This window comes from Misgurnus anguillicaudatus, chromosome 19, assembly GCF_027580225.2.
Source record: "Misgurnus anguillicaudatus chromosome 19, ASM2758022v2, whole genome shotgun sequence".
Classification (NCBI taxonomy): domain Eukaryota; kingdom Metazoa; phylum Chordata; class Actinopteri; order Cypriniformes; family Cobitidae; genus Misgurnus; species Misgurnus anguillicaudatus.
In genome coordinates, this window is record NC_073355.2 from 50,398,730 (window position 1) to 50,417,506 (window position 18,777).

Consider the following 18,777-nt stretch of genomic DNA (forward strand, 5'->3'; position numbering starts at 1 on the left):
TATTAAGATTTCTGCTCTTGCTATCAATATTCCCCCTGCTGAAAAAACCCTGATAAAACCATTACAGAAAATTCTAATGGTTTCCATTAAAATACCAATAGGAACCATTAGCTTTTACCATTAAAACCAATACACTGTAGTGTGTTTTTGGCCATATTCCATTAGAACCAATAAAATTCCCAATAAAACCAATAGCATTTCTGTGATGGTGTCTATTAGTTTTTTAAGCAGGGCCATGCTTATTGCCATTTAGTACAAATGACCTCTTTTTAACTAAGAGCCACTTATATGTCAACATCTGATTTTAGTCCACTTACAAGGCTTGAAAGTGCTGCATTTGCGGCATATGAATCAGAACAGATAACTGCTAACCTTTTGCGTATAAATAGCACAAAGTGTGAAAATCTGACAATACATACATCAAATTCCAATACGATACGCCAGTCCTTCCCATTGACTTAAATGGTGCATCTTTTTTTGTTGTTTTATTTATTGGTTTCCTAATTTTTTTAAACCATTTTCGCTTGGGTTTAGGGTTAGAATAATTTATTGTTATATAAAAATGACATCCTAATCCAAATCCCAATTCTAATCCCAGCTCTAAGGGACCATGATGGCTTAAATATAGACAAAAACATGGAGAAACCTGTATATTAAATAAGATGTGCCTTTTAAGTGAATGGGAAGGACTGTCGTATCATAATGCATGAATTCGAATTTGGCATATGTATTGCATGATTTTCACAATTCGTCCTTAGGGTTGTAACAGTATGAAATTTTTGCGGTATGATAATCGTCCCAGAAACTATCACGGTGTTTCACGGTATATGATATAATTTTTTTATTATTATAATCATCAGCTATAATTACCCTTAAATGAATGAAAACAGATATGGTTTTGGGTTGAACATTTGGTTTATTATATCAAACTTTTTTAGAAAAAACCTTTTGAATAAAAAAAGACAAAATAAAGCTGCATCACTCATTTGAACAAAATAAGTTATTCTCTTTAGAATGATGATAATCGTGCATGTTAATATCATGGTATACCATCATACCGGTATCACCCTATGAATCGTGCTATTTATACACATCTACATGATACTGGGTAGCATTATTAGTTATTCTTTTGCTGATATTACATTGAAATGTAGGGATATTCACTGCAGAAACAGTTCTTGTAGAGGCAGGATCTTTAGAACCATCTGTATATACAGGTGCTGGTCATAGATCTCTTGTATAGGTCTTGATGTTGATATCCCTTAATGCATACTTGAGGCACTTATGAGACTCTGTGGGATGGTCAGCTGAGTACCACACTACTCCTCAGCCCTTTAATCTCCTGAAGATGCTCCTTTCTCGTAACTCGGTGCATAAACCCTTGACCTAACCTCAATCTCTAACGCCACAATCTCACCAAAACCCGACCATATACACGCCAACCCGTTTGACTAAGGCCAGAAGCCCCACTGTCGTCATTAATGCAGATTCAGTGGCAAACGGTTCTGTATGGCATACTATTTGCCGCAACACACAAGACCACAATAAAATGCCAAAATCTCACCGCAACCCGACCCCACGTGTTTATTATAAAAGTACAAAATGTTTGTACAACATATAGTAAACACAAGTAAAAACGGTTAAAGTACAAAGGCAGTGATTCAGTGTTAAGATTCTATAGAAAATATATTGTCGCTGTCCGATGAAAATCACGCATGTTCATTTTGCAGATTTTGAAATTTTTCGACAGATTGAATGTCCAGGTTCATTTCCGTATACAGTATGCGTCACATACCTAAATGGCCAATGAAAAGTTGTGAAATCATGTCATCTGATTTTCACGTATACCCATTTGGTGTCAAAGCTGTCAATCACGCTGCATATCTTCCGCCTGTGAAGCATCTCGCCGGTCTCGTAAAGTTTCATCGAACCTATGCACTGGATATAGCCGAATAAACATGACAATGACTTTCCTTCGTTGAGGTAAACGTTTCCCCCGGACGCCAGACGAACATCTAGGAGTGACTTAATTACGGTAGGACTGTGCAAACAAAGTATCTGTCTAGCATCGGTGTTATTTACACTGGGGATGTCCCACCGCTTTTTGAAAGCATTTGGTTAAAATGTTCTGAAAAATCAAGCGACGCTTAAGACTGATTTTGTGGTCTAGTGTCACATATGTTGCGTTGTATGCTAATGGTGTGTTTTCTTGTACATATGTAATGAAATTCATTGTAATCATTGACTAAAAGCGCTGCTGTTTTCTATGGTATGGTGCTTTGGCACTGTTCTGTTGAGCTGGTGTTGCAGGGACTGTTACATGTGTGCAGTCGACATTGTTGAGGGTTTTATGCTGAGTATTTTCTTGTTGTTGACTAGCCTACGCTATGCCCATTTTTGATGCGCCGTTATTCAATATTTTTCCTGTCCTGCAGTAATGTTTTTATCTGATCTTTTGTCCCCACCACTTTTCAACACAAACCGACGCCCCTGCTGTGTAGCATTAGCATGTCAGTGTATTGATTCATTGTCCCTTCATAGTTTGCAAGAGACATTTAATAAATGTATAATTAATATTAAATAAAGTAAGCGTATTTAATGAACTGAGCGTATTCATCTGTCAATACGAAACGCGACTTGGCCATTCTAATTAATGATCGAAAGAACGCGTATCGATCACAGTTACGGTAAAATATGCACGCATGTCCATTTAAACTCAATTTTGGTCAAATGTGGATTATATCATGACACTGGCAAGAGTATGGTTACATGTAAATATGCCGTACCAAGTATGACAACGCTACATTCAACTGCTTTTGATATACGGTGTTTTTTTTCACTTTCTGAAAAGTAACCGTTTTGGACATACGTGAGTTTCATCAGACAGCGACGATATGTGATTGAAGTTATGAAACTTAACTTTAACATCAGTTAAAACGATAATAACAAATAACAGACTTCATATGAATAATAAAGAGACAGAAAAATATAGATATATATCCAAAGGGAATATTTCATTGTTTGATCATCAGACACTGAAGGGTAGAGCAGCTGCACTGAGCCAGCGGCAGATTTCAGAAGGACTTGCAGAGATTAATCTGCCCTCGGCGGTGTACACGACACTGACTGCCGCTGATCAACTTGAACCCAAATATCCAAAATTGTCAGAGGAAATTTTAATATTAGGTCCTATCTTTACTAACTGACCACAGATTTGAAGTTCTGGAAAACTTGGCTGATATAAGTCCACACAAGTCACCTCCTGATGTATCCTCGATCAAATGAGCGGATCAACAACACATCCAAGGTTGTTAAGCAAACTTGGCTTCACGCGAACTTGGAATTGGAGCAGTACTTGGGCCCGGACTGATGAAGTCCACAAGAACACAAGTACAGACATCTTGGGCTTTTGTGTGCATGTAGACTTCTAGTAAGGATCCTCCAGACAGTTTTATTAATAAGAACTCAGCTGATTTCTAAACGTTGTTGCCATATACACACTGTTGACACATGAATGGTTTCTATTGAGTGTGGACTCTCATGTGTGTGGTAAGGGTAGCTTTTGTTTTGAAGCTCTTTTTACACTCATGGCATGTGAACGGTTTCTCTCCAGTGTGAATTTTCAAATGTCTGTTCAAGAAACTTGCAGTTGCAAAACTCTTGTCACAGTGATGGCACGCGTGTGGCTTTTCCCCCCTGTGAGCTTTCATGTGCCGGTTAAGGCTTGTTTGAAAGGTGAAACTCTTTCCACACTGATGGCACTTGAATGTTTTTTCTCCAGTGTGAGTCCTCATGTGTTCTGTAAGGTGATCTTTTCTTCTGAAACTCTTTCCACACTGATGGCACGTAAATGGTTTCTCTCCAGTGTGAATCCTCATATGTATGTTAAGGCTCTCTTTTGTTTTAAAACTCTTTCCACACTGTTGACATGTGAAAGGTTTCTCTCCAGTGTGAGACCTCATGTGTTGCTTAAGTTCACCTGCAGTTATAAAACTCTTTCCACACTGATGGCACAGATGTGGTTTCTCTCCAGTGTGAATCCTCATGTGTGCTTTAAGGTTAGGATTTGTTCTGAAACTCTTTCCACACAGATGACAAGTGAATGGTTTCTCTCCAGTGTGAGAACTCTCGTGTATCTTAAGTTGACTTCTATCTGGGAAACTCTTGTCACAATGCTGGCACGCGCATGGATTTTCCGCCCTGTGAGCTTTCATGTGCCAGCTAAGGTTCGATTTACAGTTAAAACTCATTCCACACTGGTGACATGTGAAAGGTTTCTTCTCACTGTGAGTCCTCATGTGTTCTTCAAGGTGAGCTTTTCTTCTGAAACTCTTTCCACAGTGATGACAAGTGAACGGTTTTCCTTCAGTGTGAACTTTCATGTGTGCCTTAAGAGTCTGTTTGCTTGAAAAACTCTTTTCACACTGAGAGCATATGTAAGGTTTCTCCCCAGTGTGAGTTCTCATGTGAGCCTCAAGTCCACGTTTATCTATGAAACTCTTTTCACACTGAAGACATGCGTAAGGTTTCTCTCCAGTGTGAATTCTCAAATGTCTGTTAAGTTGACTTGTATCTGGGAAACTCTTGTCACAATGCTGGCACGCGTGTGGCTTTTCCCCACTATGAGCTTTCTTGTGCCGGCTAAGGCTTGATTGAAAAGTGAAACTCTTTCCACACAGTTGACATGTGAAAGGTTTCTCCTCACTGTGAGTCCTCTTGTGATCTTCAGGGCGTTCATCTTCACTGAAACTATTTTCACACTTTATGTCTTCTGTCTTCAGAGTTTCTTTCTGTGAAACATTATGGTTTATTTTTACAATCTGATGTTTCTCATCCACTTCAGCTTGACTCTCCTCTTTCACTTCCATCATATCTAAAATGAAGACAGTAAATAGTTCATATTAATAAACTTGCATGTTTGCATGTTATTTTTAATGTGAAGTACATTATGTCTTTCTTGTAGTTTTGTGTTCAAAACCCTATAACACTTGTGGTGTTTCCAATATCCGGGCATGGGTAAAAAAGGTGAAAAGCATATTACCACCCTAGGGGGGTACGTTGGCTGCTCCCTCGTAATTTAGAAAATTCCATATTTAAAGCATCAATCTGATGAATTTTGAGATGCATTTTTTTGCCAACCTTTTTACTAGCACTTTTTTGCCATTAATGCCATATTAAAGTCTCCTGAGGCATATATAAATTTAAGGTTGCTGACTGTTACTATAAAATACAGGACAAAGGTGGGCTACTGCAGGTATGGTTTTATGTGAATATACAGTGTATTGTTTTAAGCCATTTGTCAAAATGATATATAAATTAGAAGATTAGCTCTTTTATACCTACAACATACAGTAGGTTTAGTAATAGCTTGTTAATTCACAGCTTTTCTTTTAACATTCCTTTAATTGAACCATCACCTTTACTTTATGTCTAAAACAAAACACTTAAAAAAATGTTATTCCCTTCATATTAATCTACGTGTGACAAACTATCTGTAAGCTGTAGTTTGCAGTCAACATCATATACTCGTGTACTACATTTGAAAAGTAACTAAACTACTTGAACTACAAACGGGATGGGTTTTATGGTCAGATGAAACAAAAAAATAGCTTTTTTAGCAGCAAACACTCAACATTAGTTTGGTGCACACAGGAGTAAAATGTACCCCATGTGTACAATGAAATATACTGCTGTATCTTTAATGTTGTGGGCCTATTCTTCTGCTGGACGTCCTAGACATCTTGATCAGATACATGGCATCGTGGATTCTATGAAATACCAACAGATAAAAAAATCAAAACCTGACTGTCCCTGTTAGAAATCATATAATGGGCCATGGTTGGATCTTCCTTCAGGGCAATAATCCAAAACAAACATCAAAACTAACAAAAAAATTAGTCACTGAGCACAAAACGAAGCTTCTGCCATGACAATCCCAGTCCCCTGACCTGAACCCTAAAGAAAATGAGTGGGATGAACTGAAGAGAAGAAGCACCAACATGGAGCTGTAATCTGAAGGATCAGGGCCCGTATGTATAAAGCCGCTCAGAGTAAAATTTTAGTCTTAAGTGTGTCAAAGTTCTAAGAATGACATCATTTTACTCTTATTCTTAGACTTAAGAATAAGTTTGATTTATAAAGCCTCCGAAGTGTTAAGACTAGGTCTCAGCTCCTAAATTATTTAAGAGAGCTGGAGAGGTCTCTTAACCTAGTTAAGAGTAACAAGAGGGCAGCAGAGAGGTGAAGATCATGCACTTTACAACAAATAATGTGTTAGAATTACTTTGATTCAATTGTATTTCTACAGCACTTTTGAAAAAAATATTGTTTCATTGTTGCAGAGCAGAAAATGTACAATAAATACATGTTAGTAGTATATAGACAGTAGATAGGAATTAATATAACATGAAATATAAAGAGTATAAGGTTTTCTATACAATGTATTATATTACACAATATAATATACAGTATAAAATGTATATTAGTTAAACTTATTCTAGCGCTTGCACAGTAGCAATAATTTTTATGGGATTATCAAGACAGCAATGGTATATACACTGTAAAAAAATTCTGTAGAAATTACAGTATTACTGGGTATTACTGGCAACTAGCTGCCAGTAACTTACTGTAGATTTTACATTTATGTTATTTACTGGCAACATATTGTTCAAAGTTAAATGAACATGAAAATTTTTTAGGCTTTATCTTCTACAGTAAGTTACTGGCAACCAGCTGCAAAATTACAGCAAATTTTTTACAGTGTACTTAAACTTTTTACAGTGTATATTATTCAAATTTATATACATTTAAGTTGGATCAAATTATTGATAATGCCTAAAAATGTAATGTTTTTTCAACTTAAATTTCTCAGTTTAAGTGAAATAATTAAATTAAAAAAATTAAATATTAGGTGTTACCAATTGAAGTAAGTTTTTAAGTAGAGCAGCTTCTACATTTGACAGATTATGATAGGTAAATAAAATACCATAAAATGTAAATAAAATCTACAATAAAATATATGAAGTATCTACAAGAATGCAGTGACACTATAACTGTAAAGTGATATTAATAGAGTATAAAACCTTGACCCAAAACATAATGTTTGCAATGTTAGCAGTGAGCAAGCCAAAGGTGAAAGTGACAAAGATGGCAAAATTTACAATTGTGTTTAAGTCGAGAAGTCCAACTTAACTTGATCATCTTGTTCAGGCTTGATCATCAAAGTATTTTTTATCTAAGTGTTTGCAAACTTTAGTCTTTTCTTTATAAACAGCTTGTGAGTGAAGTTAAAATAATGTGATTAATCATCTTTATTTTTTAAATAGTATTACGTTTGTCTATTTCATCAACATGTTGAAACTTAATTAAAATGGTGCAAAATCGTGTAAAATAAATGCATGTACTTATTTGTAATAACATTTCTTGAAGCAAATTTTAATTAAAATATTTAAATACTGATATAATTTGAATGTCTTCATGATTCATAAATGTATGGTGTCACATGCCGCTATGACTGTATAACATTGCTGGCTTTCAATTGGCTAATTCAGAGGTTAAGGGCGGCCATTTTAGGTTGAAATCATTGTAGTCCCCAGTTTGCGGCACTTAAGTCAGCACTTAAGAATGAGTCTTACACTTTACTGAAAGTTGCTTTCAGCTTCTTTATAAACGTCTTCTATTCTCAAACTGGTTCTACTCCTTACTAAGAATTTTTTGACACTTAAGTCATAGCTTAAGACTATTCTTAAGAGCATTTCTGAGATGTTTTATACATACGGGCCCTAGAGAGATTCTGCATGAAGGAATGATCTCTGATCTCTTGTCAGGTGTTTTCCAAACTCATCATGCATTATAGGTGAAGACTCAGAGCTGATCTCTTGGGAAAAGGAGGTTGCAAAAAGTATTGAATATTAATTGTGAGCAGCGTGAATTAGAGAAAAATATTTCTCTCATAATGGTTTTCTCCCATTTTAAAATTTGGATTAGGTTGAATTTTTGTAGATTTTTTATATTTAAGATCAAAAGTATTAATGATGTAGATTTATTTTTCACAGCCGCCTTTGGTCATATTTACAAAGGGTAGGAATAATTTTGAGCTGGACTGAATATTATGTCATCTATGAATCATCTATGTCTGGCTCTCTATCAATGTCTTCCTAGGACTTTTTTCACCTAGCTGATTTATTTCCTAGGAGTTTTTTCTCAAGCCCTAGGCCTAGGGAGTCAGCTGACATTGGTTTAATTGGTCTCTCTTCTATACATTACATTATTGCTAGTACGGGTTAATCTTAGCCACTGTACCATGTTGTTTATGTTGTCCACAGATTTTTCTGTGTTTTTTTTTTTTGGTTTACAGACAAATAAACACGTCTCCAAATAGCTGTCTTTGTTATTTCATTTGTTTACTATGATACTCACAATGTTTACTGCAGTGAAACCATGTTTAGGTAATAGTTATCAATACACACAAAAAACATGGTTACTACACTTTTACCATAAAAAACATGGTTTATTTTCTTAAAGGCGGAGTGCACAAAGTTTGAAAGCCAATGTTGACATTTGAAATCTGAACCACCCTAAAATGAAAATTGTGGGAACACCACAAGTGTAACAAGGTGGAGAAATACATTTTAAAAAGTGACAAAAATAATCCTATATTAAGATTGTTATAGTTCATGTAGTAATTTAAGTCTGGTGAAATAACATTAAAGGGACATTGTGTAGGAATTTCTCCCATCTAACGGTAAAATTGAATATTGCATTAAAACAAATAGTGCTCTCTAGTGCCTCTACAAAATGTACCTTTAACTACAATTTTTGGGTAAAAGAAAATTTTCTCCATAATGACGTGAACACAACATGAGGTTTAACTGTAGTAGAGCATTACATGAAGATCACAGCCATTCAATCCACTGAAGGTTGCTTTGGATAAAACTCTTTACCTGATGTTTCAATCTAATTCTACTGAATCTATTATAGATGCAGAAAGTTATCATCTCATAGATTTTAGTTTATTTCCACTCATGTTTCTCAATGTTTTTATGATTATTCTTCAACCATCAATAATAAAGATTGAAAGATAAACACCAACCTATTTGTTCCTCAGTATCTTCATCCTTTATTCTGCATGGTTGTGGATCTGTCATCTTCTCAAGCTCCTCTTTCACCAGCATCAACATTATGTCATGAAGATTTCAGTTGTCACACATGGAGTGATTTCTCTGTGTGTTTGACTCCAGCATTTATTGGTGGATTGTTGTAGGAGGAGCTTCACTGAAGATCTCAATCACTTTCACTCTATGGGTGTGAACTAGAAATGAAAAAGAGGCAATAAAACATTTAATGTCAGTGAAACATTCACCATCTGTTTCAGACTTTTTAATGTTTCACTTCAGAATGTTTTCTCAAGCATTAATTACAGAATCTGAATCTATGTTTGGTGTAGACCTGGGAGATTTTCCTTTTTTTAATTAATTTAAATGAACGTTTTCATTTTATTTAAATTGAGCGATCAAGCTTTTGAATAGAATTTAGTTATACATGTCAAAGTGAAATGACGCAGACATCACCTGATTATTGCAGCAGGATTTTCCTGCATTGAAAATGAATCAGGACCCACACAGGTATTTTAACCCTACATAATTAACGACGCCTTTATTCTTCACTCCACTACCGTTACTAAATATAAAGGTGAATAAGAACTAAAATAAGAAGTGATAAATACACATGCAGTTCTGAGGTAATTTTAAAGTTGTCTGAATAGCGCACATCTTCTATTTTTAGTCATCGATCTCCACAGTACACTGGTTCATAATACATGAGTAAATTGAATAATATTGGTATTAAACGTGCTGGACATTACCTCAAAGTACACAACTGTATGAGTCAGGAGATGTTTATGACGCTGTCCGGACAATGAATCCCTGCTCCAGAGAAAACAGTGAGTCCGGGTCAGATTTTCAACTTCATCTCACTGCTAACGGTTAGCGTATTAAGAAATCCTGTCTTCTGTTGACAAACCAATAAAATAATCGAAGACGGATTAATCATTTCAATGTACACAGAAGCATTTACACGTGAAGACATCAGGTTATATGGACGATCGCTTTAAACACTGATTCGCGAGACTTCAAACCCTTTACGAATCTTTTGATTCGAATCTTCTTCTTCTGGATTTTTATGGCGATTGGTAACCCAACTTATGGTGCACTACCGCCCCCTGCTGTACTGGAGTGTGGAGTACAGCCATGCAAGGAAAAAAAACACTAAATTATCCTGTATAACCCGATTTCTTTAACTCCTTTTATAATGGCTCTATACTTCTTCGGTTGCTCTAAATTACATTCCAAAAGGTTTTTAAGCCCATTTTGTTCCATTTCCTGATTAAGTGATTTTTTTATGTTCTTACTGTGTTGACATAAAATATGCTCTATTGTCTCTGTTTGATAAAAATGTCTGCATTTACCAGTTGCATGCTTTCCTATTTTAAAAGGGAATTATTTAGTCCAGAATGTCTGATTCGAAAACGTGAAATCATATTATCTTCTTTTCCATTCTTAAATGCACTTCTTCCATTTCCAACAAGTAGCTGAACGCTATTAAGATGTCTGCTCTTGCTATCAATATTTCATGCTTCTTGACATTTATTACAAGTGACCTCTTTTTGACTAAGAGACACTTGTATGTCAATATATGAATATCTGCATTGATGATTTAACGCTTGCTTAGCTAGTTTGTCAACCACTTCATTAGCCTCCACTCACACATGAGCAGGGACCCACAGAAACATAATTTGGTGGTTTCCCGGAGAGGGATTAGCTTAAACCAGGACTAGGCCTTAGTTTAATTAGGAAATATATAACTAGTTTTAACAAACATGCCTTACTAAAAACATTACTTGTGTGCATTTTGAGGCAAAACAAAGGGCATTCATGTATTTTAAGATAGGCTATGTCAGTGCAAGTTGTTATCAGTTTGGACAGCTATTACATTTATTTTAGTCTAGGACTTGGAACCCGATAAGACTTGTATTACTATTTCTCAATAAACTTGCAAGAATATCATATATAATATCTTGCCTAGTTGATTTTAGTCCACTTGGAAGGCTTGAAAGCAAGGGGCGAAGTGGAACCAAAAAATATAACGGAACATTTCGTAGACCACCAACCCTCAGTGGTAGCCTGACGTTGTCATACTCAATTCTAGTCAGAATTTGAGTCTGATACCGCTCCATTGAGCTATAATTATGAGGCGTGTCTCAACCGAAAAATGCCTCTGCACTCAATTGGATAGACCTACGACCAATCAGAGCACGGAGTGTATGTTGAAATGGCGTCTTTGCAGCCTGACCGAACTGCTAGTTATTTCGCTACAATGACACTAACATTGTGATTATACTAAGTCTGAGTTAGCGAATGTACATCAACACCTACTATGTTTACAACATTTCATTTATATCACAACATGAAGTATTTACTAAGTCATAGAGTAAGACTATCTCTTACCATTTGTACGTTAGGTGAACTTCATCCACGACGATACCCTACGTTGGCTTTAAAATATTGGAGCCTAGCATGTCCCTCCACTTATTCAGCAACCACGACTCCGGGCTTCCGAAAAGAAGCTGGCAACGACCGCTAATTATATCCATCTCGTCGTGCACGCAGAGTTGCATCGCCATGATAAGGTTGCCCATTTCAGTTGTGACCAACCTTTGCCGAATCCAATAGGAAGGACGGCAAAAACATCAACAAATGCCCTGCCCGCGTTTCTCTGTTCCTCTTTTAAAATCAATGCTCTGTCGATATCTTTTAGAACACTCAATGTCAGAATCCACACATCTGAACTCTACAGCGGCAGCCATTCAACACACGCGCTCTTTGGTGACGTGGTTCATTACGTTACTGTCGTTTATCTGTCAATCATCGTATAAAGCCCGCCCTCACAATTTGATTCGTCGGCCTGTTTTGGTATTCTCATAGTAGCTCCTCAACGGTGAATCCCCAGACCGATCTTCCCCGTATTTCAAATCGTGGTGGGCGGGGCTAAGATCGGCTGGCACCCAGGCTACCTCAGTGGTAAAAAAAATAATAATAACCATACACATGGTTTTTGTAGTAAAACTAGGGAAATACAAATCGTAATCAATCTGGAAAAAGAAACATTTTCACAATAAGAAATTAATGGTAATTTTTTCTAAGGGAGTGACTTTACAAAATGATACCTGTTTGAAAGATGGGGAAGCGCACCTTTCAATCAGCTATTACATAACAGAGCGAGGCCAGAGACGAACGTGCTCATAAACAGGAAATAATATATGGAATAATGTGTGCATCTTTGAATAACTGAAAGAATATTTCCTTTAAATATAATTTTTCTCATATAAAGTTTTAAAAGATAATAGTGTGTTTCCATTTTTTTTGCTTATTTAGACTTGTTTATGCGGTTGTTAAAAAGACTGTTACTTGTTATTATAGTAATTATTAAAGTTCGCTAATAAGATCTCTTTTTTTGCCGAGATTGATTGACGCACAGCATCCAGCGCAGCAGCCAATCAGCGCCCGCAATCTATATGTGCAGGCGAGCATTCCGCCCACAAAACGCAAACTTTTGCTGTTGCTTTAAGGACAATTTCTTTAATGTTATGTGTGTTTGTGCTTAAATGCGAAGTAAGTGCATCTTATTGGACTTCGGTAATGACCAATCCTGTGTTCTGTACGGTTTGACTTCTGTTTCTTATATTTGCCATTAACGTGAATTGGTTTATTAAGCTTAATAATTATTATTTAAACGGTTTTATGTGGTCATTTAATTCTGTTACGCTTATATTTCACGTTTGCCACTGTCGTTTCTACATATTTATGTCATTAGTGTAATTATATTGTTAAAAGTGTGGATTTAAAGGGATAGTTCACTTTAAAATGAAAATTCTGTAATGATTTACTCATCCTCATGTTGTTCTAAACCTGTATGAATTTATTTTTTGTATAGAACACAAAATAAGACATTCTGAGAAATGATGGCAAACACACAGCAGCAAGCGACCACCGACCTCCACAGTAGGAAAAAGTATTTTGGAAGTATTGTGATAAATAATGAGGAAAATATTTTGATAAATGAATGATGGTAAGCACAAAGTTACCCATTAAATTCCAGCATATTTTTTTTATTCCTAACATGGAAGTCAATGGTCACTATCTGCTGTGTGTTTACCATCATTTCTCAAAATATTTTCTTTTGTGTTCATCAGAAAAAATAAATTCATACAGGTTTAGAACAACATGAGGATGAGTAAATGATGACAGAATTTTCATTTTAAAGTGAACTATCGTTAAAGTGTTTTATGTCTCAGAGTAAACGAATGTAGGCGCATATGCGTGGTACATGCCAGCGCGCATTGTTAAACCACCTGCTAGCCTTAAAAGTGTATAATGTCACTGTTCAGTGTTTAATATTTAAACTATAGAAATGCATATGACATACAATAATATGAATGCAATGTTAATTATTGTTAATCTTCAATTATTCATATTATTCAATTGGCCTCCATTCAATTCATGAATTGGAATTTGAATTGAATTGACTCCGGCCAACAGGAAGTTGAATTTGAATTGGAATGACAGGAAGTGGAATTAAATTCATGGCAATTCAAAGAAATTCCAAAGTCACAAAACAGAAAGAATCTCACATACATTCAGTGTTAGGAAAGTTACTTTAATCTTAATGATTCAACTTGAACTGAAATATACAAAATTGTCAGAGGAAATATTATTATTAGGTCCTATCTTTACTAACTGACCACAGATTTGAAGGTCTGGGAAACTTGGCTGATATAAGTCCACACAAGTCACCTCCTGATGTATCGTCCTCGATAACATGAGCGGATCAAGAACACATCCTGTTATGTGAACTTGGCTTCATGTGAATTTGAGCAGTACTTGGGCCGCGACTGTTGACGTTTCACAAGAACACAAGTCCAGGGGCCCGTTTCAGAAAGGTGGTTAAGTGAAAAGTCCGAGTTTGTTAACCCTGAAATGAGGGAAACTCTGAGTTTTCCGTTTCAAAATGGGAGGTAGGTTTAACCTGAGACAGCGGGGTAAGTCAACCCTGTTTCAGAAGGAGAGGTAACTTATACTCAGAGTCTGTTTCTGGGGTAACTTGTGAAGCTAACTTAACCTGGTCGGAAGCAGGTTTATTTAGTAAACTCAGAGTTTCTTGTGTTCTCCTCCCTTTTTTTAAAGGAGTAGCGGTGTTTAATCTTGTTAGTTGCTTTAGTACATTCATTCATTGCGCACATTTTTATTATGTACACTGTAAAATATTTTTAGCTGTCTTTAAGTTATTATTAAATTGCCAGTGCAAACCAGTTTAACTTACTACTTTACATTTTTATAAATTACACTAAACTTTCAACTAAATAATTAAAACAGTACATTTAAATGACTTGTAAAGCTAATATGATATACTTAGGTGCATACACCGTCTAAGTGACTAAAATATCATGTACTTTTATAGAGGATCCTGTAGATGATGATGCTGCATTTATTTGTAGAAAGTTACATTTATATCGCGAGAGGATTTTGAGACCCCAAGTGGTTTTCTGTCATATCCACTTACATTTATGTGAGCGAAATTATTATTTTTTGCAGTCATTTTAGATATATAAATATCCTTACGTCACTAATATCAGTCTTTGTGGCCGTGCTCTTACATCTGAACAGTTGACTTTACATTTCTTATGAATTCAGTCATCATTATCGCTGGTCTAGTGGATAGTGCTTTGTGCAGTGGTTTGTTCTGACATATTCTCGGCGATCTGAGTTCGAATACCGCCTTGGGGTATTTCTGTTTTATTCATGACAGGTTCGTAGCCTTTTATGCCAAAGTATTATGTCTAATTTAATTTTTAGCTGAGCTACTGTCATCTTTTTGTCCATGGGATTACATCTGCATGAAAATGAATATAATAACGTACAGTCCTCGGTTTATTTATTTCTGATATTTTAACTGTGATGAAAAATTAAATGTACGCATTTTCTAGAGTAGCAATTTCCAATAACAACTACTTTCTTTAAAATATAGCTCGTAGTTGCATTACACTTGCAGTAACACTTTCAGTTTTACTAGTAAAAATGATTAAGACCTCTTTGTCACGTGCTGTTTTCATGGTAAATCATAATATCTGAGCTCCATTGATGATGGCTTTTCATTGTGGTTATGCACGTGTCGTTTCTCTTCAGTGTGAATCCTCATGTGTACTTTAAGGTGACCTTTTGTTCTGAAACTCTTTCCACACTGTTGACATGTTAAAGGTTTCTCTCCGGTATGAATCTTCAAATGTCTGTTAAGGACACTTACACTTGCAAAACTCTTTCCACACTGATGGCACACATGTGGTTTCTCTTCAGTGTGAGAACTCAGGTGTATCTTAAGTTCACTTGTAAATGGGAAAGTCTTGTCACAATGCTGGCACGCGTGTGGCTTTTCTCCCCTGTGAACTTTCATGTGCCGGTAAAGGCCTGAATGAAAGGTGAAACTCTTTCCACACTGGTGGCACTTGAATGCTTTTTTGCCAGTGTGAATCCACACATGAGCCTCAAGTTTACTTTTATATCTGAAACTCTTTCCACATTGTTGACATGTGAAAGGTTTCTCTTCACTGTGAGTCCTCTTGTGATCTGCAGGGCGTTCATCTTCTCTGAAACTATTTTCACACTTTATGTCTTCTGTCTTCAGAGTTTCTTTCTGTGAAACATTATGGTTTATTTTTACAATCTGATGTTTCTCATCCACTTCAGCTTGACTCTCCTCTTTCACTTCCATCATACCTAAAATGAAGACAGTAAAGAGTTCATATAGATAAATCAGAGTAACAAAACACATTTGAGATGTCATGTATCCATGTTATTTTTAATGTGAAGTACATTTAGTCCTTCCAGAAAAACGAAAAAAGTTTTTTTGTGATTGTTGCGGGCAAAAATCCTCGATTTTGCGGCACGTTTTCTTAAAAAATGCGATTGAATATGCGGGATATTTATGCAATTTATGCGATGGAATTGTGGGAACTTGCGAAAATTGCGTAACTTGCAAAAACTGTGCAAACTTGCAAAAGCTGCAATGATGTTCACGTCACATAATCACGTCACTTCATAACGTTCCCATGGCAATAGAGGACACGGCTGCTCTTTTGGGAAGTAAATGCAACATTTTTCAACTTTCTGTTAATATACTGTATATATATGTGACTTTTTGCTACGAAAATGCGTGATTACGAAATCATGCAAGCCCCGCATATTTTGTGCGCGGAAATATGTAATTAATGCGGCGAAAGTGTGACGTATTTGGAAAAAAATGCAGCCCCGCATAAATATGCGGACTTTGGCTGATTATGCAATATATCGCGCGATCGCACAATCGCGTTTTTCTGGAGGGACTGTACATTATGTAATTTCTATTGCCAATTTCTGCTCTTGTAGTTTAACTTTTGTGCGCTGTTCAAAACCCTTTAACATTTGTGGTGTTACCAATATCTGGGCATGGGTTAAAAAGGTGACTACAAAAGTGATTACAGAAAGCTTACAGTGGAGAGAAGAAAGTGCTTTTGCTCCACTTCAGGCTTTGATCACATCCCACGTAGCATAGGGACAACACACTTCAAGAAGCATTGTGTTTGTGTCTGCGAGTGATATGTACAATAGTAAAGTCAGTGGTTTGGCCACAGTACAGGCAAAAGGAGCCCCAACTAAGTATTAAGTGCTGTACATGCTAATACTTTTCAGGAGGCCAAGATTTCTAAAAATCTTTTCTTTGTATTGGTCTTATATAATATTCGAATTTTTTGAAATGCTGAATTTGGGATTTGTTTTGTTGTCAGTTATAATCCTCAAAATTAAAAGAAATAAACATTTGAAATATATCAGTCTGTGTGTAATGAATGAATATAATCTACAAGTTTCACTTTTTGAATGGAATTAGTGAAATAAATCACCTGTATACACACACACACACGATATATACTTGATATATATTATGTCATCTATAAATCATCTATGTCTGGCTCTCTCTCAATGTTTTTTTTTCTTCCTAGGACTTTTTCCTCCTAAGCAGATTTTTTCTCCTAGGAGTTTTTTCTCAAGCCCTAGGGAGTCAGCTGACATTGGTTTAAATTAGATATCTCTTCTATACATTACAATATTACTAGTACAGGTTAATCTTAGCTACTGTACTATGCTGTTTATGTTGTCCACCGATTTTTCTGCGTTGTTTTTGTTTACATACAAATAAACACGTCTCAAAATAAATGTCTTTGTGAGTATCGTAGTAAACAAATGATTCACAAAATAACATGTTTACTGCAGTATAACCATGTTTAGCTAATAGTAATTAATACACCAAAAACATGGTTACTACACTTTTACCATAAAAAACATGGTTTATTTTCATAAGGGTTATAGTAAGCCTTCCTTTTGAAGTGTCTGTCAAGCAATCAGTAATTATGAGAATCATTCATGCTTTTTGATACAGGTTGCACATTGTTCTCTTTCATTGACTATGTAAAGTAGCCTTGTCCACCCCATTTAAATCCAGCTCTGCCACTGTTCATATATAGACCTGACCTTACACTGTATTCAAATAATTTTTTTATTTAATTATATATTATTTTATTATAGCCTCATTGGGGGCTGAACCTCCCTAAAATAACAATCTTATAATCACTCCTGTTGATCACACTAGTCTACTTTAATGTTTAACTATGAAGTTTGCTTTTATGCTTTACACTATGGCACAGAGTCATTATCAAATCTGAGTCATTAAACCAAAATGTCATCAACTTTGTGTGAACTCATGTAAATGAAGGATGCATCTAATGCATTTACTGAACGTATTCACGTGAATGACAATAGCATATTTCATGCGCCTTGTTAATGGGTGCTTTGCATTTAAAACAGACAGTGCTTGTGTGGACATCTTTTGGGGCACACAATGTGCATCTATTTACTTTCTCTCTTCTGTCTGAGACATTTGAAGACCCTGATTATAAACTATTTCTGTAGGCCGGTCATTTTTGACTGAGAACACCACAAGTGCAATGCTTACCCTCATTTTTTTAATTCGCCGTCACGTTTCCTTTTTAATTCCCTTTTTTGGCAATGATGATTCCTTCTCCTGTGGCTCGGCATAAGTATGATCCTCCATTATGAACTAAAGTGCAGACTTTCAAAATTTTCCCCTCATGTTTCTTAATGTTTTTATGATTATTCCTCAACCATCAATAATAAAGATTGAAAAATAGACACCAACCTATTTGTTCCTCAGTATCTTCATCCTTTATTCTGCATGGTTGTGGATCTGTCATCTTCTCAAGCTCCTCTTTCACCAGCATCAACATTATGTCATGAAGATTTCAGTTGTCACACATGGAGTGATTTCTCTGTGTGTTTGACTCCAGCATTTATTGGTGGATTGTTGTAGGAGGAGCTTCACTGAAGGTCTCAATCACTTTATGGGTGTCAACTAGAAATGAAAAGAGAGACATTAAAACATTTAATGTCAGTAAAACATTCACCATCTGTTTCAGACTTTTTAACATCTCACTTATTTAGTATATATATGACAGATAATGGGTTTATTACTAACGTTGACATTCACGTTACGCTAAGATTGACTGTTATGTTATTTATAGGGGTGTAATGATTCACTTGTTTTCTCACGCATTAATTACAGATCTGAATCTATGTTTTGTGTAAACCTGGGTGATTTTACTTTTTTTTATTAATT

General features: G+C 35.8%; 2 protein-coding genes across 3 annotated transcripts in view; one reads left to right on the forward strand and one right to left on the reverse strand.

Moving 5' to 3' along the window:
* The window catches only part of LOC129422537 (uncharacterized), a 681,876-nt gene that overhangs the window by 515,967 nt on the left and 147,132 nt on the right, over window positions 1-18,777 (forward strand). The gene's annotated exons all lie outside the window — the stretch shown is intronic.
* LOC129422471 (uncharacterized) lies at window positions 1,561-18,510 on the reverse strand. The gene is made up of 3 exons (XM_073856553.1): window positions 18,301-18,510; window positions 9,092-9,310; window positions 1,561-4,873 (listed from the first exon to the last, which is right to left on the reverse strand). The coding sequence occupies exons 2-3, from the start codon at window positions 9,177-9,179 to the stop codon at window positions 3,522-3,524; spliced, it is 1,440 nt and encodes a 479-aa protein (XP_073712654.1). The 5' UTR covers window positions 9,180-9,310; window positions 18,301-18,510; the 3' UTR covers window positions 1,561-3,521.

Bases quoted from the DNA above. Each gene is read 5' to 3' on its own strand.
- LOC129422471 (XM_073856553.1), bottom strand. From the start codon at position 9,179: ATGTTGATGCTGGTGAAAGAGGAGCTTGAGAAGATGACAGATCCACAA. The intron at 4,874-9,091 runs GTTGGTGTTTAT...TCTTCATTTTAG, and splicing joins AGATACTGAGGAACAAATAG to ATATGATGGAAGTGAAAGAG.